Raw genomic sequence first — 27,888 nt, 5'->3', positions numbered from 1 at the left:
TGACCTCAAATGACCTTTGACCTCATTATGTGACCTCTTACGGCACCATAACATGAAGGTACCCCCAGTGCATCCATCACCCAAGTTTCATTGCCATTGTAGCAACATGTGTCAAGTTACGTGTGATAAGAGTCTTGCAAGTAAACTTTAACGTATGACCTCAAATGACCTTTGACCTTATCATGTGACCTCTTACGGCACCATAACATGAAGGTACCCCCAGTACATCCATCACCCAAGTTTGATTGCCATTGTAGCAACATGTGTCGAGTTATGTGTGATATGAGAGTCTTGCAAGTAAACTTTAACGTATGACCTCAAATGACCTTTGACCTTATCCTGTGACCTCCAACGGCACCATAACATGAAGGTACCCCCAGTACATCTATGACCCAAGTTAGGTTGTAATCCAAGCAACTTATGTGAAGCTATTTGTCAAAAGAGAGTCTTGCAGGTAAATTTTAACATAGAAAAGAGAGTCTTGCACATACTCTTTAATATATGACCTCAAATGACCTTTGACATCATCACATGACCTCCGACAACACCATAACATGAAGATACCCCTAGTGCTTCTATCACCTTAGTGTGGCTGCCATTGCTGTAACAGTTGCCAAGTTATGCATCATAAGAGAGTCTTGCAGGTAAACTTTAACATTTGTGACAGACGACGGACGACGGACGGACGACGGACGGACGACGGACGGACGCCATTTGGATCCCATAGTCTCGCCTTCACCTCCGGTGGGCGAGACAAAAATTGACAGTTTGATAACTGAACTACATCTTACCCATAAATTCTAAACATTATATTTTCCAAACTGCATGCACAGATGTATCTATTGTGTTTTAAACTGACCTTCAAGTCAATGCTGAATTGCCCCCCTTCCCTACATGCTTGACAGTATAGAGACTCTGAAGCCAGATCTTCACCTATTTATCTGGTTGCCAGCTTTAATCACTGTAGGAGGGCTTTTGAAATTGAGTTTGACAAATCATACATCATTGAAAGTTTTATGAGGATTTCATGGTGAACGGAGACATGACAGGACTGCCAGCATCCATTCTGTATCAACTCAAATTTGTGGAGTCAAAAGGGTCATGAGCTTTCAATCCTAGCAGAATGTTCGACAGAGGCAAAATGTGACCGTGCACCTCAAAACGAACATAAAGTCGCACACACTCATTTTACGTGAGGACTGAAAATAAATGAAATGGGTCAACCTAGCCGAACTTGACTTTTTCATATTTTCTGAAAGAGCAGGTCTTCTTTTACATTATACTAAAATTTAGTATCATAAAACGGGCAGGAAAGTGTGTTTTTTTTAGCAGTTTATCTCGAACATTTTTTGGTAGAATAGTGTGATTAGGTGTGTCTTTAGAATTCCTTTTCATTTCTGAAAACCTTTGTCCACACTCTTCACTTTCAACTCTAATAACTTTTGAAAGGATAATGCTACTGCTTTGAAAGTTGGCATCAATTATGGACAGAATGTGTTAATGAGGCATGCTCAATTTCAGTTTAATCTGATAATTCCTTCATTGTTGTTACTCTGGTGGTTAACTTCCTGTTTTTTGTCCCATTCATCGCACAGCCAGCACGGTTTGGTAAAGATTAAGCGCTTGAATAGACACTGTACTTCAGAGCCTCTTTACTCAGTTCACACTTTTCCTGAGTTTGTGCTTTCTTTCCAATATTTAGATAGGTTAGTAGAGTCCATTTGATTTGAGTTATACATCATTTTAAAGCTTAAAGTCTGCTCTTTCAGAATATGGTCTTAACTAGAAATTCATGTCTGGCGACTTTTTGTTTGTTTTGAGGTGCAGGGTCACAAATGACAAACAGGCAGGGAAAGCAATCATATATAAGGACTACACACAACAAGAACAGTCAGGGGAGGGCTAGGGAAACAGAACAAAGAAAACAAAAGGGGAGGGTTGGAGGTTATGGGCAAGGAGCCCAACAGGTAAAGGGAGGGGGGATTAAAGGAGGGTGGACAGACAAAAGGCAGAGGAGGGTCAGTGATTATCCCGAGGACCATGGGGGCAACCTTTGAAGGATAAGGATGAATAGGGAGACAACATCAAACAAGATAAGGAACAACAGAGGGATAAAGAAAGGAAAAGAGTGAAATAGCAACATCAAGAGGGAGGGGGCTGACCAAGCAGCGAGTCCTAACCTGATGTACCAAGAAGAGGCAACAAAATGAAAGTGAGAGTCAACCAACAAATGCAAGTTATTAAACATATCAAAGTGTATAATAAAAAATAAATAAATGTTTGAACTGTTAGGGTGGGGGTGGGGAAATGCATGCTGTGAAGGGTATGTCAGGTTTAGGAATAAACATGGAACACATTAGCCTGTGTTTCTTCAAAGTGCTAGAAAAGGATTCAGTGCTCGATACTGCACTCCTTCCTTCTGATACTCTACAACTCTCGAGACTCACCGGGTTGGGCAGCTATGACCCCCAGACATGTCCAGTGGATGTAGTTTGTCGCGTCCAGAGAAATGGCTTTCTTGATGCACTGCATGGTATGAGAGAAAAGTGACATACAGCACTCAGAGAAGAGGTTACAATGGTTGTTACTGAGGAAAACTTGTATTAGAGTCAACCTTGCTTCAGGTAAATCTATTTGGACTACAGAAATTGCTTTGACTTAGAGAAAATTTGACTTTAATATGAAGGAATAAAATCATTAGAATAAAAAGAGAAGAGGACTTGAAGAGACCTTAGACTTAGGCGATTATTTGACTTATGCAAGGTCAACTTAAAGGGGATGGCTGGTAACCGATACGTGGGAATCAGTGGGAATGCTGAGGAATGATTGTTCCAATCCTTGTGGGATTCATTTAAGAGTATATACTACTGTTGTGTGAAAATTGTTTGCTTCAGAACTGTCTCATATTCAAGTAATGTGCAAATTAATGACCAGGCACGCTAACCTGGAAACATTAAACTGCACATTACTTGAATATGAGAATAAACTGAAGCAAATGATTTTCACACAACAATAGAAATATAACATACTCTTAAATGAATCCCACAAGGATCGGAACAATCATCCTCCAGCATTCCCACTGATTCCCACTGATCAGTTACTAGCCATCCCCTTTAAGCAAGGTTGACTGTGCATATCTGCACTATACAGTAAGCAATATGGAGGATGGAATTAGACATGAGTGCTGTATTTTGTCTTTTCAAAGGTGTTCAGGATAACTTGTTAGGCTAAAAACAAACAAACAAACAAAACAAAATATGAAACAAAATAAATAAAATCTGAAGAAGATTCACTTTCCACATCTACTGTCTGCCCCGCCACAGCCAGGGAGATGATACACAGGCTTAACCCATTGAACACTGGAACGAGGTGCACTGTGGCATGTATTCAGTGGACTATCACTCAATCTTGGAGACTGTGGGTTAATATCGGGGGCCCAGCCTCACCTGAAGAGCTTTGTTTGCCAGCCTCCTCTCTCTCCTCCACTGATACTGGTGGAGGTAGCTGACTGCCAGGTCATGCCACAGGCTGGAGCAGTTCTCCTGGTGTCTTATGGCCTTGCCGTAACATCTAGTAGAACAAGCAAGCACAAAAATGTATACCTACAACAGGGCTCAACACTATCTTTTTTCTCTGGTGGCCCATTCAGGCCACTAAAATATTTTTAGATTTGACATTTTAGTGGACTGAAAAGGAATGTTTTGGCCCAAAATAAAGTGATACGAAACAATGCATTCGGATTTACATGTAGTTACCCGATCGGGCCACCGAAAGTTAACTTTTTAAAAATTTGGTGGTCTGACATAAATTTCTAGTGGCCCTGTGCACATTCCAATGAAAGAGTTGTGAGTTACTGAATGTCAGATGTGATTACCTCAGCTAAAATTGTATTACACATGGTTGCAACTTCTATCCCATCACTATTTGGAGAAAACATTGTGACACTACACTCCAGTTCCATATAAAATTTCTCATTTTCATTTCCAATCTTGATGACAGTTCTGCCATCCTCTTTGTATGGTATTAATCTGTATATTACCGTCTTCTAGAGTAATTTTTTCTATTTGTGGCAGGGTGCCTATTTGCGGCAGGGGCAATTTTATTCATCAATAAAACAGCACTAAAGAGCGTCAAGTGTGCTCAGTCCCACTTTAGAACAAAAGCGGGAGTTACACTTGTACTTGCACGTGCTATGGGAAGTGAGAGTACTCTCGCACCTGATTGAGCAGTTTCATCAACAAGTAATACTGCCCCTGCTGCAAATAGGCACTCTGTCACAGAGATAATTACTCTAGAGCAAGGCTTGTGTCTTACCTTCCACCCAAGGCTAGAAGCTTCCCCTTTCCCACCGTCACTTTCTTCCCCTCCTGCATTCCTTGAAGGGCTCCATCAACTGAAATGCTGCAGAAAATGTGGACAAATTAAAGGCACAGTCTTGGTACTTAAAGGATTCTACTTATCATAATCAATGACAACATACAGTGTTTACTGAAATTTTTGCTGTGGTTCTATTCTCACAAATTTCACAAACAGGCTCTCCATTAAAAAAAAAACTATGCACAAAAATATCTTTAAAAATGAAATAAAATAAAATAAAAATTGCCCTGCACATACTGTCCCATGCCAGCACACTAGCGTTGTAAAATCAAGTTACTACCCCACTGCTAGTAGAATCCTGATACCATGTTTTCAGGCCCCCTGCTCAAATCCTTAGAATACTGGCACTTTTGGGTTTTTTTTCCTGAGAGCTTTGATCTCATTTCAAACAATGTTTTAAACAGTTTGTGCGAGAAGTCAAACTTTCTTCTGATCGTCTCTGTTGGCTGTTTATTTTTTCCAATTATCATGAAAATGAGAAGACTCACAAAAATGTCTGAACAAATGTCATTCACTAAAATAACCATATGCGAAAATATCAGCATGTTTAGTGGCTGTTTTTGTCTGGCCCTACATAAATTGGGATATATCTCTGGTAATCAGAAATTATTCCTGCTTCAGTACCAAACATTAACCTTCACTACTATCAATTTTTACTTTTGCTGGAAACGAGTGTATTTTACAGAGTTGGTATGTAAAGACTTGATTCGATGACACAAAGACATATCTCTCATGCAAACTTTCTATCAAAAGCTGCAGATGGAATACCAGGTACATACTTTTAAGTTACTTCTGCACTTTCTATTCAAACTCACAAAATAACATCCTACTCTTCTCCACCCGTTACCTGATGAGGTTGTCATGTAAGGGAGCCACCAAGGTGCAAGCATCTCCGAGAAGTTTCCACACACCACTCAGATCTGGTCGCAGGAGAATTGCACTAAAAGAAAACATACACAAAATCAATTTCAACTGCAACTTATGTACAATGAAATGTTGCAAAGAGTGTACTGTACAGCCCACATCTAGTAGGTATTGCAACATGATTATCTACATACAAATTCTCCAGTGTAATAACCACATATAATGTAATTTGTCTTAGCAACAGAACTTACATCCACACAGATGTTGATGTTGCTGTATTTATGCAAGTGACATCATTACTAAAATGATAATGCATGTATTGTTTTGTTTATGTGTGCTAATTATGTTTTTTCTCCAATAAAAAATAAAAAAAAAACTCAAAAGTTTACAAACTCCTAATGATCACTCCAATGAACCATTCACAGTTGACTGTTAGATATTCCCATTGGCCCAAATTCACAAAGGTGGTTTAAACTCAGACCATGGTCTAAAATAAGCATGAAACAATGTAGGCGTCCCTTTGACATGTGCCTATCAATGCACATTTGCTACTGGACGTCTGTTGGTGTACGCAATCTGTCAATCTTATTTACTTTGTGAATTCGGGCCATTGTGTTTCGCAGAGTAAAAGTCTTTCTGCAAATCGCATGTTATGTTGTTACATAGTTCCTGCCATACAAGATGCCACAGGAATTTGTCAAAAAGCTGTGATCAAAATGAATTCTTTACCTCATCTTAACGCTTGAACTACTGATATTCCAATTCAATCCAAAGGTTTAAACTCTCTATTTCAGTGTGAAACTTTAACCTCTATGTGCCAAGCTACTGTACTTAGCCTATTAGAGTTACCAAGCATTTCATTGGCATTCAGTGATCAAGCCAAACTTGACCTGCATTGTAAAGGTTAGCAAGCCCACTCGGGTATAAGCAATATAAGCCTCAGTCCAACAGATAGGCCATGGAGACAAAATAGAGATTAGGTAATCTCTATTCATATACAAAATAGAGATTAGATAATCTCTATTCATTGACAATTTGTTTCTGAGACATATTGTGCCAATATACAGCAAAGAAAGCACTCCAGTGCCCATGCTCATCAGCAAACAAAGCATGACAACGGTTAGGCTGCAGACATCCTCAAGTAGCCACACATAGGTAAGCATTCGAGGGTGTACTCTATGACTGCCAGCCCTGAATTATCTTAACCCATTGAGGACGGGCTGATTTTGCTACAACACGCATTTCCCATCGACACCTGCGTGAGTATACTTGGGACTCGTCTTCAACAGGTTAACATCAAGATGGTCGCCAGTCGACCCCTTACAGGTACTCACCGGGTGAGGACGCCGATAGCCTGCTGAATGTGGGATACAGCCCTGGCATGGAAGAACTCTCTGAGGCCTGCCCTCGCCAACAGGAGGTGGGTCTCACCCTGACCTACAGAGTACATGGTATGGTGCGACAGTGGATAGAACACTCTTCATCAAGCTCTGATTTCAGCATGTCATTTGACATGCAGAGTTATAAAAACATGGCAATCTTTTATAATTTGACTGTGTGTGATTCAGGACAAATGCCAGCACACACAGATACCAGTATACACACTTACTAGTTCACACACATGTATCCATGTACACATGCACACACACTTTCACTTACAGTGTACTTACTTCGATCAGTTATAAATGCTCTTACAAATTTAAAATCACAAAATGCTTTCTCTAAAATAACACATATGATATTACATATTTTGCATACTTACATAATAATGCATTGGGTCCACAAATTCTACCAAATTTAAGAAATAGAGTCAATGAGAGATAACTAGATCAGCTGGGTTCTTGGGATATAAAATATACAATTTTCCCAAGCAGATGAGAACATAATCCCTTTTAGGGGACAAAAAATGTGTGGGTGTGAAAAGCAGCAAAGAAAATTCTGCACATTGCCCTCACCAGTCAACGCTGGGACATAGTCCGGCGAGAGTTCCTGGACGGCCTGGTAGACAGTAATTGCTTCTGAGTACAAGCCCCTGGTCTGCTTGATACAGCCAATCCTATCAAATGTAAGATTTGAAAAAAAAAAATTTGATACTGTGTACACCATTTAATTCACGGTGCATCTGTTTTTGTCAATTGTGCAAAGCAACCAATATACACAAAATGAACAATTCATGGAATATTGTCTCCTGTCACACAAAAATATAATGTGTTGTATGAGGGATGGGAAATCACTAACTCTTCTCCTCAAGAGGGATAATGGTTATTTCTCATTCAATCGATATGGTTCCAAGTCGCATATTTCACAAGTCCCAATTCACAAAACAGTATGCCCATGAAATATATGGCACTTTCTGTATACTGGTATCTATCTACAGTCTGGAAGTTTTGGGACTTGAATATAGTACAATAAACTACATAATATTTGCTACAGACAAGGTCTCAATCCTGAAACGTACACACAGTAATTCACCTACTACAGAGATTGAATGCCCAGTGTTTTGACGTGCACAATGCACTAATGAAAGACTTGTAGTAAAGTCACATGGCTGTCCTTATAGATACATTCACTTGTTTCCTGATAATCACAATACTTTACAAATTGTAAACCTGTTCACTTGCATTACTTAACTTTACTTCAGTTTTCTTAAAAAACTAGATTAGAATAAGATAAATGAAAGAAGGATATTATTAGAATAAGACTTTCTCAAACCTTTAAAAAGCTATTGATGTACAGTTTTCATCTGAGAAACAATCTCACTTACTTGAACATGGAGTATGTCGAATTTGGATCCATCTATTAAAATGAATGCATGACAACATGGTTAGGATTGGACTCATGCTTGAATCTAAACCACATTCGTATGCAATACAAATCATTTTATTAAAACAGAAAAGCACATTATTGTTATAAATCATAATGAATCATCTATCTCAATATATATGTATGTCCAATCAGTTGTTTGTTTGAATGGTTGACTACATACTTCTGGCCTTGGAAAAACAACCAACCACTGGAAAAGAAGCAATATCTGATTTGAATGTCTAATTTCTGACACAATTTGAACCTTTAATGAACTACACAAGAGATACAAAGACCACAAAAACCAACTACAGTTTGAAACAAAAACTTAATGTGCTAATAGGAAACCACACCTCTATTCTGAAATGTAGAGTTACAAAATAAACATATCGCCAACCTCACCTCAAATCTAATACTGTAAGAAGATATACTTTGAATAGATAACTGTAAAACGAGGAATTTTCGCGTGCATTTTAATTTCGCGAATTTCGCGAGCGCCAAGATTCGCGAAATTAAAATGGACGCGAAAGTTCTTGTCTACACTATATGCATTGAATGCCAGTGGCAGTTCGCGAAAATTTCATGCCGCATAAAAGGCCGTCGGCTCCAATTCGCGAAAAATTCATGCCGCGAATATATCATGTTTTACAGTAACAACTTCATATTGACTCTAAACAGGTAAGCTAGAAGGCAAGCAAAATGGTGCTTTCAAGTCATGCCTATATCTAAAGAATGAGCTACAAGGTGAGCACATTGTCAACCTCATCTCCAGTATACAACAATGAGAATAAACCAGGCAAGTGAATGAACAGCCTCACCTCCAGAACTCTTGAGAAGGCCTTATGAGCAGACTCATAACTCCCACCACTGAGGTATGCCTCTGCCAGGCATTCTAGACAGTGCCTATAAAAGGAGGAAATAAAGTTGACTTTTAAGCTCTGATCGCAAACACTGGAACAAATATAACTTTCAGAATAATTTTTTTTTTTATAATACAAAATTATCATTCAAATTTATGAAGTTCTTCCGTCGAGATGTTTTCATTGCAACTGATTGACAAATTGCCCTACATCGACGTAAATAAGCACTGAATTGATCAGTTTTTAGTAGTAGCCATGATAAAAAATCATGGGCGTACAAACTCGAGCAGGATTCGAACCCACGACCTCCTGATCACCGAACAGGCGTCATCTCCACTAGACCACCGAGCTTTCGCCCGACAGCAAGTGTTGGTTCTAATCCTTATAGCATGCAGCGGGTACTGCTTTGTTATTCAAATTTATGAAGTTCTTCCGTCGAGATGTTTTCATTGCAACTGATTGACAAATTGCCCTACATCGACGTAAATAAGTGTAAATAAGACGTAAATAAGACGTAAATAAAAAACGGTGATCAGGAGGTCGTGGGTTCGAATCCTGCTCGAGTATGTACGCCCATGATTTTTTATCATGGCTACTACTAAACACTGATCAATTCAGTGCTTATTTACGTCGATGTAGGGCAATTTGTCAATCAGTTGCAACAAAATTATCATGATTATCTGACTTGTCCTTTCTAATTGGACTAAGGTCTATTGAAGATCATAATTTCGCTTGAACAATTATTATCTTTCTCGTTGCAGAATGTAAAATAAGACAATGTATGAAAGAAGGAAACTTGTTCACTTACTTATTATTGGGATCTTTCCGAAGAACCTCCTGGAAACTGCATAGACATGAAGACACAAAATAGCAGGAAGGAAAGGAGTGATGGGAAAATGAATAGTATTAGACATATCTACATTGCTTTAAATTTTGATACACTTGCAACTAAACACCAAAGAACCTGTCATTCATGAGCATCCCCTGGGAGAAGCTCTCCATACCAGGCTGATTGCTGCTTTCTAGACAGTTTCTGTGTCCAACCAGTTGCAGTCTCATGAGCTAGAAATGCATGTAGACTTCTACTACAGTTGTATCTTCCACTCAGTTCTAGTGCTCGGTTAAAATTGGACAGTTCTGATTGGAACAGAGAGTTCAGTGCCATCTTAATGTTAGAGACATCATCAAAAAAGTCTCAAATTAAATTTTGATGTATGACTGGATCTCAAATTGATCCCATTCACAGCATGAACCAGCAGGTTTTTCACGGCACCTACGAAACCCATAGACTGTGAGAGCCTGGTGAGAGCTGTGCATAGTCTCTAGGGGTTTCAGTATCAGGTTATAAAGGAAAATGATTATAACTCATGGTAAGAACTTTGAAATCAATGGTACAGCATCAGCGAAAGCATTCAAATGCATCATCACAGTGACACATTATAACCAACAAAGTTAAAAACAACAATACATGATCACTTTAAATTGAGCTCATTACCAAGCCAGTCAAATCCTTCCACATAATGATGACTATTACAAACTCAATGCAGGTACAGAAAACAGCTAAATAATCATGCTATTTCAGATCAACAGACCTTTGTGCAGCGTCAGTAGCATCCCCCGCCCGCAGCTGAGCAAGTCCCAATCTAAGCCACGCCCACGAGGCCCTGGCCCCAGTAACCAAACTGGTCACCTTCTGGTATAGGCTTACAGCCCCCTCCTGCAAAGGTCATCCATAACGAGAGAATAGCTGAGGAAGTGTACTGTAAAACACGATATATTCGCGGCATGAAATTTTTGGAATTGGAGCCGCCGGCCTTTTTTGCGGCATAGAATTTTCCCAAATATCCACTGGCATTCAATGCATAGTGTAGACAAGAACTTTCATGTGCATTTTAATTTCGCAAATCTTGGCTCTCACAAAATTTGCGAAATTAAAATTCATGTGAACATTCCTTGTGTTACAACACGATGGGTTGATTGCTAATGCACTTTACTTCAAATTTGGAATATCTGATATTAATATTTCTTTTCAAATTTGTACCAAGGCTCTAAATTTAAGTGTCAATGACTAAGGATTATGTAGTAATCATAATAATAAAGCTTATAATGCTCTGAGCTTTTATCAAAGTGAATATTGATGTAAATCTTTCTGCTCCATTCTGTTCTATTTTTGTTCAGTATTCAAAGCCATACATACAGACATAAAAGAAACTGGGAGAAAACTAACACTGCACACAATTTTGGTACTGAATTCCATCTAATGGGCATCGCAAACATTGATTGACCCTCTGAAGACAAGTCCCAAGTATACTCAGATAGGTGTCTATGGGAAATGCGTGTTGTAGCAAAATCAAAACGTCCTCAATGGGTTAAAAAATTTTGTTCGGTCCACAGTTGATAACAAAGTCATTAACAAACAACACAGTGAATAAACATTAAAGCGGCATTACCTTGTCATCCAGTGTATCGCACATGTCACCCAGGGCAATTGCAGCGCCCTCATTGGCTGGATTCAATTCAAATGCTGTCTCATAGCAACGCTTGGCTTTCCTGGTAAATGAGAATGATGGGGAAAAAGTGCGTAGTAATTGTGTCAGTCTGCAGTCTACAGACTCAGCTTAAAATACTGGCAGAAATGTTGATGGAACCCTGAAATAGTGTGGAGGAGAATTGAATTCCAGACAGAATATGCCGATCAAGTAAGCCTTTTTCTGTTTTTTTAACACATCGAATTATGGGACCATTCTGAACTTTGTAAGATTTGGAATGACGATGATGATAAGTTGCTTCATTTATTTCTTCTTTTGTTACATTGCCTGACAATAACTCAGCTTTTTGCAAGGCCAGTCCTCCCCCAGCTCTAGGAAAAGAAAAAAAAAATGTGTATGCACAGAAAACACTGAACACTCTTTTAGTTTTGTCTTGGAGTAAATGAAACAAACAATGCTAAATGCCATTTCAAGAAAAAAAGGGGGTGGTGCATTACAATATACTTTCAGTGCAGGTTTAAACTATTGTTGCATTGGTCCCAAAATTTTCACAAGTAAAAAGAGTGATCAGAATAGAATATGGCTGCCAGAACTCAAGTTTATCTTTTTCCTGTCCAGATTGGATGACAAATTAATCTGAAACCTTGTCTCTGCACAAGCTTGTCACAAAATACCACAATCAACAATTGACAACATCCACACTAATCTATCCCCTTTCCCCTACATTGTGAAAAAAACTTCCTGATTTACAATACTTACTTGTTCTCACCATCCACTTCCTTGAAGTAATGGCCCATGTACAGGAATGCATTTGAGTGGAAGACATCCAGTTTGGTTGCCTAAAGTTGATAAAAACAGAGATAACAAGGAAAAGTAGAAATTACGCGGTGCGTAATATATGTCCCCGCCGGAAGTAGCATTTAGTAGCAAAATGTACAATATAGGTAAAAAGATCAAGGTCAAAGGTCAAAATTCTATGTACAAGTTTTGAAGCCCACACCTAGTGCCATCACATAAAGCAAACGGAATCGAAATCGGGTTAGAAATGGCGAAGGAGTAGCATTTTGTAGCCAATGTACAATATAGGTAAAAAACAAGTTCAAAGGTCAAAGAAGTCAAAGGTCAAAATTCTGTGTAGAAGTTTTGAAGCCCTCACCTAGTGCCATCATATAAAGCAAACGGAATCAAAATCGGGTTAGAAATGGCGAAGGAGTAGCATTTTGAAGCAAAATGTACAATATAGGTCAAAGGTCAAGGTCAAAGGTCACAACTGAAATTCTGTATGGAAGTTTGAAAGCTCCCATGTAGTGCTATCATATATAGCAAACAGAATCAAAATCGGGTTAGAAATGGCGAAGGAGTAGCATTTTGAACATTTTGATCACACACGGACGCACAGACGGACGGACGCACAGACGGACGGACACACAGACACACACACATACGGAGCCCGTTTCATAGTCCCCTGCTCGAACTCGTCGGCGGGGACAATAACATTTTTCTTCCTGTCAGACAGATATCTGCCAGAAGTCTGAAGTGCCAGAACATGATTGATGCAAGTATTCAAACAAATCACTTTTTAAATAGGCATTCTTTGTTTATACTTGAATAGTATTTTGTTTGGATGACATTATGTACAATAAGTGGATTTTTGTTTGGTTATATTGCATTTGCTATTGCAAACAAATAATGTCATCTCAGAGCATTCAAATCAGTTGATCTAATGTTACAGCGGACATTTTGGGTAGGATGGGCACAGTTTTGGATCTGAATAGAATAGTGCTATTTTGGATCATAAACGAAAAGGATCACTTCAAGAATAGGTTTAAAAACCTATGGATTCTTTTCCTAGAGAATATGGTAAAGATCTACTCCTATGTTATCTATTCTACACATTTCAATAAAATGGAATCCAGTTTGGTCAGTGAGTTTACTGCCTGTACGGGCAACCTTTGTGGCAAAGGTATCCATATCAATTTTTATGCATTGGTTACGCAGTCTATAGTCACACATTGACAAGCATATAGCACTCAAGGGAAGTACCTTGATGACTGAATACAGGCATTCTTTATTCCTAGCTCCCATGGCCCCAGTAGACACGGCCCAGCCAGTAATGATAGTCTGCCATCTTTTCCTTCTCAAGAACAGACTCCAACCTGATGGACAGCACAAATTATCATTGATCAGAATCATTTTGTCGGCTGAGAATGAGAAGGGCGTTAAGGTGCCTTGCACACTATGGCTTTAGTGGCAACTTAACGCGCTTATCATTCTCAGCCAATGATTTTTAGTATAGACAATAACATTACCCTTGACATATGTCAGTAACAAGTCAAACGGATGCATACTTCTTATTGAAAAAAAGTAAATTTTGTGGAATTCCCTTTACATTTTCTTTATATCACTGCCATACTGTGACACCACAAATTGTCACAGTCTTCATATCAAGCAATGTTTCCACATATATCTTTACTAATCAAAAACTATAAAAATACATATCTTTTGAAGAGATTGTCCAATTTTCCTTGTACTACTTCCCCTTTAACTGCCATGATCTAACTTAAAATGATTATGTTTGAGGGTACTACAGTATCAGAAATAAGAATGCAGTGTATAGTTTCTCACAATTACATTAATCCTGAGCCACATTCCAAGAAACATTGTGATGCTACCTTTCTGGTGGAAGAGATTGTTTTGCTTTTTATATTTGTTTGTGTCTCTTGTCCCTTATCATAGAAATAATTGCAAACATGTTTGTAAACATTTCAAAAAAAATTTCTGCTCTTCTCGCTCTTCATAATAGAAAGATTAAATGAAAACTTACCTGGTTTGAAATTTGATTTTTATTTTACGAGGGAGTTGTAGGAAGAGAATACATGTGACAGGGAAGTTACTTCCAAATACATGTGCGTAGAAAAGCAATGCATGTATGGACTGCGCATGCACAAAGCGGGTCTCTCTATGTAGTCTCTTTTCTGAGACTCCAGAAGTAAAATGTGATGTTTTTTGTAGCAAATCACAGTAGACTGTCTGTTGGGCCTGAGGAAGGCATGTTTATATTTTAATCTCCCCCCCCCCCCCCCACCTTTGGTGCACTATAGGTGGACAGGGGCCTAGGTGTGGCAACTTACCTTGTCTTTGCACCTTCAGGTCAGCCTCATGGAACATCAGCCAGGCCCCCAGGGCAAGGACCGCACAAGAATCTCTGCTCTCGGATGGAATCTCATCAAAAACTCTGCAGAGAATCAAAAGTCCCCAATATGAGATTAGTGCATGATTGCATCATCATATGCAGACTAAAATTATAGAAGCACTTTATAGGCTGTTCAGGTATATCACATACTCTTGTCCTTTCCTCTCCCTTCCCCTACCACATCATTTCTAAATAAAATTTTTTAACTTCATCTGTTCGGAAAAAAAAAATAGCTCCCAACAGTCTCGAAACTGCCAAGTATGGTCAGAATCTAGAAGTGTATCTACAAAAAGATAATGAAATGTGGTAACTCTCACACTCAAAGAACAATACACACCAGGTACAAGTAAGCCATCAAGTATTTAGAAATAGAGCAGCTTACTCCTATCTTTGTACCTGGGCAGCCAAAATTGCACACTCAGGCTCCTTTAAATCCACTAGATAGTGTTGTGTTAATGGCATAAACAAAGCAAGATATGGAAATAAGGCGAGAATGTGAATGGAGACATCTGCCCGCCGCACATGCATTAATTTGTTTCAACCAACATGAACATGACACTGATTTACAATAAGATGAGAAATTTGCCTCATGCTTGGAATATGATGATGCTTGGACTTTGGACATGAAGAAAAAAAACCCCACATCCACTCTTTCATACCTTTTTGGCACTGGTGAGATCCCCAGAGGTTAAGTGGGCAATGACCAGCAGACGACAGAGTAGTGTCTTGTCCCTGGCTTCAGGCTTCAGCTGTGTGTTAACAATTGTGGAAAGGAAGCTTGGTTGTCACATTTGAACCCGTTGATGACAGACTGATTTTGCTATAACACGCATTTCCCATAGACACCTGCCCGAGTATACTTGGGCCTTGTCCTCAATGGGTTGATAATGAAACATCAAATATAATAATACTCTAGTCATGATACACACTTTACCTCACCCCTGAAGCTCAAAATTCTGTAAAAGGTGGATCAACATGGCCAGTCCAGTAACAGTGATTACAAATGACAGCTCTTGACCACCAGTTGGTGCAGGGGAGCATGACATAGCACTTCTCTGCAAATGCCATACATGAATGCAGTGCTCTAGTACAGCTCAGTGGATTGGCATTAAGTGTCCATGTTTCTGGACCTCCAGTGGTCTCACAGTCAGGTCTAGAAATATTTAATGGACTTGACTACCCCCAAGTAGACTTTCTTCTTCTTCTTTTTTTTTCCAGGGACACCATAGACATTTATCTGAGAAAAACAACACATTTTTATGGTTGCTGGTACAACACAGGCTGGTACCAGACATGGGGCCTGTTTCACACAAATTGAGCATAAGTTGCAATCAATCGCAATTGCATTTCATAAACAACTTTGCGATTGATCGCAAGTAACGCTCAATCTATTGTAAGTTACACTTGATTTTTTTTTAAATCAAGCATAAGTGTCTTTATGAAACAGGACTTACCTCAATATTGAACTTACACTTGATTCAACGAGTTATGCTCAATAAATCCAGCGTAAGATCAATCGCAACTCTTTATGAAACAGGTTCATGAAATTATAAGTCTTGTGTTCAGTGTTATCAGTCCAGTGTTTATGTTTCGGTGCAAAAAGGGTGTAGGGGATAATACCTTGTTGAGGAGTTCCACTGCCCTAACGGCCAGGTCGCCGGTGCCAGTCACCAGCCATGCCCGAACTCTGAGTATGCTGAATGTCTCCTCCAACTTTGGAGCTGAGCTCAGCGCGGGATGCTTGTAACTCTTCAATACCTTGATACCTGAGCAGATAGTACAGATTTTTCATGGAAAGCAAGATATGTGGAAAATGAGGCAAGTTGAAAAGCATGAGTTGATAGAACTTGAATGACATTTTTCTGTGTAAAAGATAAATCAACTGATGAATGGACAAGAAATGAATGTAACATCCAAATCTATAGTAAAAGGCAGATTTCTTTTAATACCTTATTTGACAGAGAATTTGTCTTAAAAACTCACTCCACTTCACTTATCATGTAAACATCAAGGAATGGATTGCAAAAAAAGGTACATAAAAAAACATATCACAGCGACCAATTGAATATGACACCAGCACAAACAACTTAATGGTAGTTTGAACTGAAGTAACTCAGAGTGAAGCCATAGATTATAAATATTTCATAAAAATGTTAAAAAGTTACAACTTCTCAAATGTCTGAAATATTACCCCTAAATGGTCACATATAGTGTACACATATGTATACACATACATGTATACAGTGTATGCATATTTGTAAGTGACCCGCTACAACAAAAGGATCCAAAAGTCGAGGGAGTTTGATTTTTCTGAAAATGATATGACATTATTCCCTTACTCTTCCGCTTTAATTTCATATATACCACAACTCATAAAAGTACTTGGTTGCAGAGATATTGATGAATTTATGAGACCATGTCGAGTGGTCTAGGAAATCGTTTCGAGTTTAAACTTGATTTTCTTGGCTCAGCCGTCAGCGACTTTAGGATCCTTTTGTTGTGGCGGGTCACATATGATAAAACCAAGTGGATGGGATATCATGGGGAGCTGACAAGACATAAGAAAACTTATTTTCATGATGAAGATGTGGGATTGCTTGACGGGAGACAACAATAACACAAATCTAACGATAAGCAATCTTGTTTTACTCTTCTTACCATTTTTGGCTGAGATTTCTGCTTTCTCTCCCGCATGGCAGACCAGTTGCCACTGGGCCAGGAAGAGCCAGTAGAAAGGGAACATCTTGTGTCTTTTCTCTGATTTGAGAAAACATGACAGAGAAAGCAGATTGCAATGTTAAACTACTTGGAATGGATTTCCACTATGCATAGTGCATGAACAAAGTGAGCGTTTGACATTGCATGGCTCAATTTAAAAACGAAGCACAAAAAAAATCAAAAAGTCAATTCTTTTCTTACTGAGCTGTCTAATGACTTTCAAATAGAAAATATGTGAAAAAAAATCAAATCACACTGTTACTACCAAGATATCTGTGAACAAATACATGTATCCAATACATCCCCATGGTAACAAGCATTTTTAGAATGGTTCAGTCAAACACTACTGTCTACAGGAAGTCTGAATATGGAATATCCAGCCCCTCACAATTTTTTAAAAGCATTTCATTACATTTTCAACCACAATTATTTTACAGCTCCATCTTTTCTTTCTTCTAAATGTCAGCATTATCGTACTAACCATTCTCCAGTAGTTCTGTTGCTGTTTTGAAATACTGTTTAGCTTCGAGGGCAGTCTTGAAATCTTGCCCAGCTCCCTTCGCGCTCTCGAAAATGTGTCCGGCCAGTTTGGCCTGAGCTTGACCGATCAGCGCCAGTCCATTCTTGCTGTCAAGCTCATGGAGTTTGTCATACACTGACCAGTCACCAGACTCTGCCATTTCTGAGAAGGCAAACAAGATGTCTACATGTAGTTTAACGCAAGCACTGTAATTAGATCAAGTCTTAATCAATAAAAAATAGAGTATGTCAACATTCAAGCAAAAAAAAAATAATAATAATAATGAAAGCTGCTTCTCCTGCAATTATGCAAAAAAATGGCTACAAAAGGACCATTCACATATTGACAAAAGCCCTTGTTGAATTACGTTTCAAAATGAGAAGTTCAGAATTTGACAAACTAGCTTGCAAATCATTACTGAGTATATGATGAATATATTCTACCCACACACCAGAAGACCTTATCACACTGGTGGATGTTATACAAAGTGTGTAAACAAGCTAAAAAATATTTAATTCTACTCCTAATTTGAATTGCATTGCTATTCTTACCTTAATTCAAAGGCTTGACAAGCATTGCCCACAAACTGTCAACACCAAGCAAAATGTTATGCTTCAATGACACTAAATGTGGCTGATACAATGAGTACAAAAGTTTTCCTGCAATTTGCTGCTTACTTTCAAGTTAATCTGAAAACAGAAACTTAACAAGTGATTGAATTAGCAATCAAGTATACAAGCCGTGAAAAGATCTTTGAAAACATTTATCTGTAAAGTAAAATTTATCAGACTTTCTTATTTGCAGACAGATTCCCCTTTTTTGGCAGTTTTTTTTTCTTGGCTTGCTAGCTTTTCTAAAAATCAATGCAAGAAAGTTATCAAGGTACCATGGTTACATGTGACACTTTTAGTTTCGAAAACTGTTAGTACCCTTTATGCCTACTTAAGACGACTGCATTGGAGAAATCATTTTTTAAGACCTTAATATGAGCTGTCATTATCAGCCTCTAATGACAATCAGTCACAAAAGTATATGAGCTAAAAAGGGCATTTAAGGTATGAACCCATCTTTCTACAAAATGATAACCTTCTTGGGTTTCAAAATTCCTTTATGCAGTGGCTCTGTACCATTCCACCCCCTTTCTAATCAAATATCCACAATGGATTAGTGTGAAGTCTCTGATAACAGTTTCAAGGACAGCAATTCATGAAACTTTCCAGTCACTTACAACTGCTTTAAGCAACTGAAATTCTTGCATCTGATTGGCTGAGAGCAAATACGTCAGTTAAAATCACTGACAAAACACTTGATGAAATGCCCCTCCCCCAGTCTACCTTGGGCCATAGCGCACAAACCATCCTTTAACAAGACCTTGCATACAATCCTCCCTCATTTGATACTGATCATGATCAGAAACAAATACAACACAGCCGTACCATAGGTCTGGATCACGGTCAGCTCTGCCAGCTTCTCGAGTGGATACACTTCTGATGGAAATATTTCGTGCATGGCAGTGCAGGCCGCCTTCAACTCGTCGACATCGCCATTTTCAAGCTTAGCGTGGATTTAGTGAATCAAGCACAGAATGAAGAAAATACACAGTTACATGAATGTTTTTGAATGATCTACTGAATCTAATGTTTAAATGTAAATATGAAATATTGATTTATTGCTACGTAATAGATCTACTCAGCCAGCAAAGTGAGGGGTACTAGCGTTTAATACTGCAACAAATAAAATAAAGACCATTTCTGTAGCTCATCTTTGTGGAACAAAATGTCAAATCTCATGATTCATACATAAATAGAGAAATTTAACAGTAAAGTAAATAACAATACCATCTTCACTTGCATTGGAGACTATCATCACATAGACCATCTCCTACAAGGACCTACACAACTTTTTGCAGGACCAACATGCTCACAATACATGATCGTTTCATGTGCACAGAGCATATATTATGTAAGACTTTACTCATTACTCCCGACCCTCAGTCGTTAAACACGATCCCATATCAAGTCAATTATGATTATTTAGGTTATTACCGACATACCCATAGGCATCTATATATAAACAATTTATCAAATTCTATCATCTTTTTCTTTGCTACAGGAAGGTTGGATAGAGTACTGTAAAAGTGGAAATTTTCGCGCAACCAGAAACTAGCGTTTTTGCTTGCCATAGGTTCTAGTAGTAGTAGTTGATATTTTCATTCCGCGGAATTAAAAACACGCGAAATTCTTTTTACTGCGACGAGCGCGAAAAATTAATCGCGTGAAAATATCCACTTTTACAGTACTGTACATTACCTTGAGGAGAAACTGTATGTATTGCTGGTAATGTTGACATCTGGTATCTGCATCACCATCACTGGCAGCCAGCAAAGTCTCAAACGACAGCTTCAGCTGAAGGAACAGAAAAACATCACAAAGTATTGGCCATTTGCAACTTGAGAGCTCATACCAATTTGTCTTATGTGTGTCTTGTTCACTTGAGACAACAGGGAATACACACTTTAATGTAAAACGATAGGATGGACTGAAATTTAGAAGCCATCAGAGTTGTCAAGAATTATCAGTAGTATATTAGATACTTGAAGGCAAGAAAAAGTAACATTGTGACTTTCCATGACAAAGAGTATTTTCAGTAAGATAACATATGAGGGTGGGGAAGTGTGAGGTAATGCTTAGTGTTACAGTTTGGATGACCAGGTAGATATCTGACATATACTTGGTTGGAATTGGAGTGTAACATGCTGACAGATTTTTTACTCATATCCTCAGATATTTTATACAACTACACATTCACAAAAGCACAGCACAAACAGTACTGCATGAATCATGCCTGTAATAATCTTCCAGCCTGAAGGACACAGGACTGCCACAAGAAGAAGAATCTATGAGTAACTGTCGCAGAGACTCCAAGACTCCCGCTTTCGATGGGAGATCTCCCGCCGAGAGCCCATTTTTGCAAAATCTCCCGTTCTCCCGCTTGAGATTTAATTTCTCCCGCCCTGGCTCTGTGTCTCCCGCTTTAAAATAATTTCTTAATTAGTGTCATTGTATTTTGAAAAATAAGCCTTACATAGCATGAGAGAGCATCTAGAACCCAGGACTCTGGCCACAAGGAACTTCGCGCTCATGATGTGCGCTAAGCGCATATCAAGTTGGAGTCTCCCGTTCGCTAGAGGTTTCAGGCGCGAGAATCTCCAGATCAGAAGGTGCTTGGGGTTGGAGTCTCTGCTGTCAGAAAGTTATTTGAGAGTTTACAGAATTTCTTCACATGATTTCCCGGTCGAGAGAAAGTTAATATTGAATAATACACTTATCCAAGAACTGCATAGCAAAACATTACGTAGTATCTTCTAGATGACAATTTAAATACAAAATAGTCTCACCAAGTTTGCACTACTCTGGTTGAGGGACTCCAATCTGGACAAGAGACGGACAATCTTTGCCCATCGTTTAGCATTGTTTGGATCTTCCCCTGACCTCTGGATGACTGTGTGTAGTACATCACAGGCCTGTTCAAGATGAGAAACAAACACATAATCAAATAGAGGGGGAAAAAAGAAGATCAGTGCTCTATTCCCTTACTCGTACCTAATTTCTTCATCCATTTCCCTAATACCTTTTCATCTCTTGTTTGGTGTACCTGCGGTACACTTGAGTCTACCCCTTTTGCACTCTCTACATTTTTTCATCCGTCATTAGTTGTTCTATCCTACTCTTTTTCTTTTAACCATCACACTAACTGCATGGAGTATGATCCAGTATGCTGCTCTACATAGGGTGGTGAGTTGGCTCAGTCGGTAAGTGCATCTGCCTCACGATCCTAAGGGCTCAGGTTCAAACCCGAGTCTGGACTGAGCAATGTTGTGTGTAATCATACCGTCCCCTCTAGCAAGAGGCAAAACACTCTGTCCCTCGGATAGAACATAAATGGAGGTCCCATGTATGAGAGAGACACAACTCATGCACGTAAAAGATCCCACTTCATTGATTCATCGCAAAGAGCAGGGTGTTTAACCCGGTGAAGTGGTCCCACCTCACATCCAACTGGACCCCATGGAAGACCAGCTTAGTGTAGCTGAATATGGGCTATCCAGCCATCTTCTCAGATGGAAATGAACAAACAAATACACAAACATACACATTACATAATGTACAGCAACACCCAAGCCTTGCAGTCTCCTTTATTCAACTCCTCTCTTGTTATTTCATGAAATCCTCACTCCTTCCTCCCTCCCTCCTACTTTCCTACATTTCAACTCATTTCATCCCTTCATCTAATTCCACTCATCCCTAATTCTGGGAATTATTTCTGTTTCCATCTATCAAATCTACACCTATCTTTAGATTTATATATTCATCTTTCTATTGATCTATTGATCTAATTCTACATTTAGCAACTTTTTATTCACCTATAAATCGATCTACATATCTATTTATCCATTCAGCTTTATATCAATCAATCAATCAATCTATCCATTTCTTTTTTATCTGTCTATATCTATTCATCTATCTATCTCTGTATCTGTCTAGTTGTCAGTCTGTCTATCTCTTTCTCTATGTCCTTTTCACCTTCATCCATGAATATCAACATGGCTTGCTGACATAGCGGATGGTGGTCATTTTTAGAATTGCACATATTTTGTACAAAAACTCAAGCAGTTACGTTAGGTTTAATGTGAAAGATACATCTTACCTCTACTGGCTGGTCAAGCTTTTCATGCAAGGTAGAGAGCTTCTCAGCAACCTGTAGGACTTTTGCGTCATCCTGGAATAATGTCATGAGGCGCTGATAGACACCAAGCAGCTGCCTCTGGTTCACATCAGTGCTGTATTTTTCATAGAGCTGCGACAACCCCTACAACAAAGCCATGGGTAGAAATAGAGAGAAACGCATCACTTCCTACCTCTTAGAATATCATACTTGATATTGTCATATCTTGTTGTCTTTCCACATTAATGTGGCACACCACAGAAACTTGCGATTACAATTTAAGGAGTTCTTTCATCATTTTTTTTCTCTCCCTCACTGATAGCTGTGATAGGAATAGACATGAAATGTACAGCATCATGTACTGTATGCAGTATCATGTGATTAATTGCAAAACTGATGTGACATACACTTTATTTACAACTCTATAGAACTATTCAATAAATTACTAGATCACAGGGAAGATGAAATATGCTTGGTAGTCATAAGATACTCCCCTACACTGACCTTTCTTTACATTTTCCCCCAAATATAAAAACTGTTTTGTCTTAATAAGCACTATGGATGATGTACAAATGATTTCCTAATAGAAAACTTTGTTTCTGGTTCCCTCAGAGAAATTGAGAAGTTCTGCACAAATTCTATCCCTTCTTTTTCTTTAACTCTGTATCTAACAGCAGTATACAGAACCTCACCTCGTCAAGAAGATATGATACCTCAATGCCTGTTTATATAAATAATTGATCAAAAACTAATGCATGATAAGTTCACTAATTGATGCCACAGACAGCACAAATAAAAGAATGTGTTGGCTGAAAAAAAAAAATATCCTTTTTAATTTAATTTCAGTGTCCCTTTCACAAAGACTCTCTCCCTGACCTGCCAAGCCAAAAGTTGACCCGGATCAACCTCCGTTGCTTTCCTGAATGCTTGCTCCGCCTCCGTGCCAAGTCCCACTTCAGTGCTTGACTTGCCAACAAGGATCAAGGCATTGTAATGACTGGGATCATGGCTCAGTACCACCTACACATGCAAAGTTCAAACAAACAACAACAAAACATTGTATTGATAGTAAAGGAGCATGGTTTACCTACTCAAGAGAACTAGAAAACATAGAAGACGTGTTTGGGTAACTACATGTATGACAATGAACCTGAATGTATCATAAAAAGTATGACATGTCTAAGAGACAGAAAATCATATAATTATATGCTCAACAACAACAAAAGTAGCCAGTGTGCATTCAAACAGTGTTACACAGAGCCTCATAAGCAGCAATAATTGATTCACATGACTACAATGAAGAAATACTAATGCTGGGTGCAACACTCTAAACAGCCTGCTCATCGAGAAAAAGAAAAATCAATTTGCAACAGACAAGTAAACATAGAAATTCTCATCCAGTTGTGCATACCATTAGTCATCCTACAGTGCATCGATCTCATCTTCACAAAATAAAGAGATTTGTCTCAAATATCAGATGATGCAGACAGGTTAAAGTATGAAATTATGCAATCTGTGTAGCAGTTGCTGTTTACAGTGCATTGAGTATGCACAAAAGATGATGATCTGATCTGTGTTGTTTGCATTTTTCTTTTTTTGTTCCACCTGGGGCAGCCTTTGTATGGATTCACTTGCCAAATCTGGTGGGGGAAAAATTAGTACAAATAATGATATCCTGAAATGCAATTTTTTTTTTTCAAACCTGCAATATTAAAAGTCACTGAGCATTTTTGTTGTGAGGAAATTATCAGAAATAAATCAAGTAAATCTTGATCACACAACTGATCCACAAACCTTTAAGTGTTCCAGTGCCTGTTCATATTTCTTTCCCTTCACAGCCTCCTTGGCTTGCTTCAGTGCCACTTTCATTTCCTTGCTGTCACTAGCAGCCATTCTTGCAGAGTATTCCTCACTCCTACTCACAAAGTGGGGGTCTCATTAACACTTTGCCCAATACAATAAGCTGAGGTGAGTGAAATCCAATCTGGTGATCTGAAAAACAATGTGAAAAAAAAATTCAAAATCCATGGCCTGGAAATGAAATAGCTTGCAAATGCAGTTGATATCACAAGAACAAGAATTCAAGTAAGACCAGGGAGCATTAATGAGCTACGAGTACCATAGTTATGGGTAAACTCGGCCACTCGTAATGCGCACGCTGGGGGCCGAGTTTACCCACTAGGCCGAGTTTACCCGTAACTACGGTAGATCTATTTACTAATACTATATTTGTACACCCCTAACTCTAGTAATTACTGGGTTGGCTTCTATAAAATCTATCACAATTATTAGGCCCTAATGTTAGAATTCTCTACGAACACATTAACGTGGTGGTCCACATATTTTCAATATCGCGTCAGTGAGCCTCATTTAAAATTCCCTTCTCCCTTCTGCAGATCCTGTGCAAATAAGCAAAAAAAAAAAAAAAAAAAAAAAAACTTTGTAAAATTTAATTTACATTTATCAAGTTGTATTGCAGAACATACAATACTGGTGTGTCAGATTGAAGATTAACGTTGATTTATTCATAACTTCGTCCTCGAGTACGTGCCGTAGGCCTACACTAATTTATCTTCCTATGAATATGATGGCTACACAGAGCTCATCAGTGGGTATACAGGTCGGTACCCTTGTTTGTACGTCCAGCATTAAATTCAGTATATGGGACTGAGCAAGGGTGACCCAACGGGGTTAGGCTAAGTGGGTAACATCTTGAACTTCTACTTGCTCTGCTTTTCTCTATTTATCATTAACCATTTTGGGCTGAGTCATTACGCCAGCATGTATGAATGGAATGGTGCAGATGCTACTTACTCTCGTGTTTAAACATACCAACTCCAGCAACAGCGCAATACACCCACCAGCCACATCACGTCTTCATCTGCACAAGAAAATGCTGTCAAAGCAGCCAGCGACCCAGCCGGTTACGCATGCGGTACGGTACGGATATGGTTCGGGTATATGCCTAGTACGGTACGGGTATACCCGGATTGTATGCGAGTGATTTGGATTCGGAAGGGCTGACACGTTATGGAACAATCCTCGTGTCTCCTGTTGTTGTTGATGTTGTTGTTTTCGTCGTCGTCGTCGTCGTCGTCGTCGTCGTCGTCGTCGTCGTCGTCGTCGTCAGTTGTTGTTGTTGTTGCTGTTGTTGTTGTTGTTGTTGTTGTTGTTGTTGTTGTTGTTGTTGTTGTTGTTGTTGTTGTGGTGGTGGTGGTGGTTGTGGTTGTGTTTGAACGTCTTTCCTTTACTTTTCAGGCTCCTTTTTGCTTTCGACGTTCTTTCTTTCTCACACCATAGCCTATACATTAGGCCTACATTTACATTTAGATTCATTCCAGTCGTATCAATAACAAAATTCAGCCTGGGTACATTGACATGGAACATGGTAGCTACACAGTGATGTGATAACGAGAGCATGTCTCGAGAAGTTACTGAAACTTGTGCTGGGATGCACTGATATAACTGTAACAGTGTGAATAAAGTTGATACAAGAATGACGCACAAACTATACACACAAAAAAGAATTAAAAATAACAAGAAAGAAAAGAAGAAGAAGAAGAAGAAGAAGAAGAAGAAAGCAAGGTACATGTTCAAAGACTTCTTAAAGACTAAGTTTCTTTCCTTCTTCTTCTTCTTCTTCTTCTTCTTCTTCTTCTTCTTCTTCTTCTTCCAAGTTAGTGCATCCCTCTTGCAGAGGATTGTCGCACTTCTTTCTTTCTTTTTTATATTTTCCTTTTCTGTTTGATTGCTTATGTATATTGAGTTTTAAACGAATTCCACATTACTTTTAGTGTATGGCGTGTGTAGTCCTGTGCTGTGGGAAATTGATAGTAAACTGGATTATTTTGATGACGCCAAGAATCTATCTGATGGTAGTTTATTTGATTACGCGTTGCAGTACGTGACGTCACTTCCTTGTCCATTACTTTAGTGTAGGTGAAAACAAAAACACTTTTCCTATAGAATAATTTCTTTTTGGCGTCAAATAATTTCGGTTGCATTTGATTAGGGGTGTTTTTGTTTTGTGTATAATTGTTGCTGTTATATTCTTTTTTTTTCATTTGTAGTTTTGTTTCCTCCCCGAGATATAGTTGAAAATGTTTAAAAACGAAAGTGACTTAGCTATATTTAGTGACAACAGAACGTTGTCTGTTTGTTTGTTTGTTTGTTTGTTTGTTTGTCTAAGAGTAGGGCTCTTCAATTCTTGGTTCGTGATTGTTCAACGTAATGATTCGATCTAATTCAATGTGGGTAGAATTTATAGGATTGGCCTCTCAATGTTGGCCTTGTGTAGCCGTGTTGAGTACGTGAAGCAACATATTTTATGTTTCATTACGTTTTGAGAGAACTAATTGTACATTATAATGTTAATATCTTGTCGTTTTTTTATGTGAAAAAATAATTTCTGTTTCTTTGGAGATGTGAAAATGAATGAATGGATGAATGAATGAATGAATGAATGAATGAATGGATATTCTAATGTTCTTCTCAGATGACCCTTTGTGATATAGATTAAATATTTATGACACCCCTCGATTAAAACATCACAGATCTCCATGCCTTTCCACTCTAGCAAACTCAAGTTATACGTGCCAATATATTCATATCTACTCTTGTGATCTTTGTCTTTTAAAAACAATAAAACATGAATTGTAAAGGGAAAAAAAACATATCGTTTGTCGATGGGTGATGAGTTGTTATGCAGATCACCTCTTGTTACAAGGGATTTCACTTCTTTCGTCATCGCAAACACGCTTTAAAATCAGTCAAGTCAAAAGTCTAGACAGAACAACGATGTTTCAATAAAAGTAAAGTGAAAATTGTGGCATTATCATAAACTTATAGTTCATAATATCATGATAAAAACATATTTTCATAATTATCACTTCTATTTCCAAGGTGCTTACCTACTACTACTTCTACTACTACTACTACTCTAACTACTAATATACCCTTACTATGATGATTATCATTAATATCATGGTTCGTCTTCTCCTAATCATCCTCATATTATGAATCACAATAAATACGATGACAATTATAACAATATCACTATAATCATTGTCATCATCAAATTACGACCACGTGTTATTACCATCAACATTTTATTGCCCTCATTTTCATGGAATTCATCGCTGCACTCATCAACATCATGCAACCTCGTAATAATCATCTTGAGAAACCTTAATTCCAATCCTGTCTGGGACCTTGAAGTGCACTTTCTTCCTTCTCTCTCTGAGCACTCGCTTGCTGCAAATCCTAGATACAAATTGATCATTTCCAATGTTAATGCGCGAGCAGGGAACTCTCCATAAACTGACCAAAGTTATTTGTCTG

At 38.5% G+C, this 27,888-nt stretch overlaps 1 protein-coding gene across 1 annotated transcript in view; it reads right to left on the bottom strand.

Moving 5' to 3' along the window:
• The window catches only part of LOC139721149 (superkiller complex protein 3-like), a 59,076-nt gene extending 33,631 nt beyond the window's left edge, over positions 1–25,445 (bottom strand). The window contains exons 1-25 of the mRNA XM_071632480.1: positions 25,363–25,445; positions 24,343–24,540; positions 23,425–23,568; positions 22,531–22,692; positions 21,221–21,346; positions 20,133–20,228; positions 19,260–19,377; positions 17,785–17,985; positions 17,244–17,342; positions 16,206–16,351; positions 15,245–15,334; positions 14,524–14,602; positions 13,436–13,548; positions 12,152–12,231; positions 11,354–11,453; positions 10,496–10,620; positions 9,712–9,747; positions 8,862–8,946; positions 8,006–8,037; positions 7,197–7,297; positions 6,576–6,678; positions 5,225–5,317; positions 4,315–4,401; positions 3,447–3,570; positions 2,448–2,526 (exon numbers count right to left, since the gene is read on the bottom strand). Of these exons, the coding sequence (XP_071488581.1) occupies positions 2,448–2,526; positions 3,447–3,570; positions 4,315–4,401; positions 5,225–5,317; positions 6,576–6,678; positions 7,197–7,297; positions 8,006–8,037; positions 8,862–8,946; positions 9,712–9,747; positions 10,496–10,620; positions 11,354–11,453; positions 12,152–12,231; positions 13,436–13,548; positions 14,524–14,602; positions 15,245–15,334; positions 16,206–16,351; positions 17,244–17,342; positions 17,785–17,985; positions 19,260–19,377; positions 20,133–20,228; positions 21,221–21,346; positions 22,531–22,692; positions 23,425–23,568; positions 24,343–24,441 (2,518 nt within the window). The 5' untranslated portion in view covers positions 24,442–24,540; positions 25,363–25,445. The remainder of the gene's footprint in view (positions 1–2,447; positions 2,527–3,446; positions 3,571–4,314; positions 4,402–5,224; positions 5,318–6,575; positions 6,679–7,196; positions 7,298–8,005; positions 8,038–8,861; positions 8,947–9,711; positions 9,748–10,495; positions 10,621–11,353; positions 11,454–12,151; positions 12,232–13,435; positions 13,549–14,523; positions 14,603–15,244; positions 15,335–16,205; positions 16,352–17,243; positions 17,343–17,784; positions 17,986–19,259; positions 19,378–20,132; positions 20,229–21,220; positions 21,347–22,530; positions 22,693–23,424; positions 23,569–24,342; positions 24,541–25,362) is intronic.
• Between the last annotated feature and the right edge of the window lie 2,443 nt (positions 25,446–27,888).

Source organism: Diadema antillarum, unplaced genomic scaffold (assembly GCF_040938485.1).
Source record: "Diadema antillarum isolate AM-2024a unplaced genomic scaffold, OU_Dant_1.0 scf00000139, whole genome shotgun sequence".
Classification (NCBI taxonomy): Eukaryota; Metazoa; Echinodermata; class Echinoidea; order Diadematoida; family Diadematidae; genus Diadema; species Diadema antillarum.
This window is presented reverse-complemented; position numbering and strand designations above follow the sequence as displayed.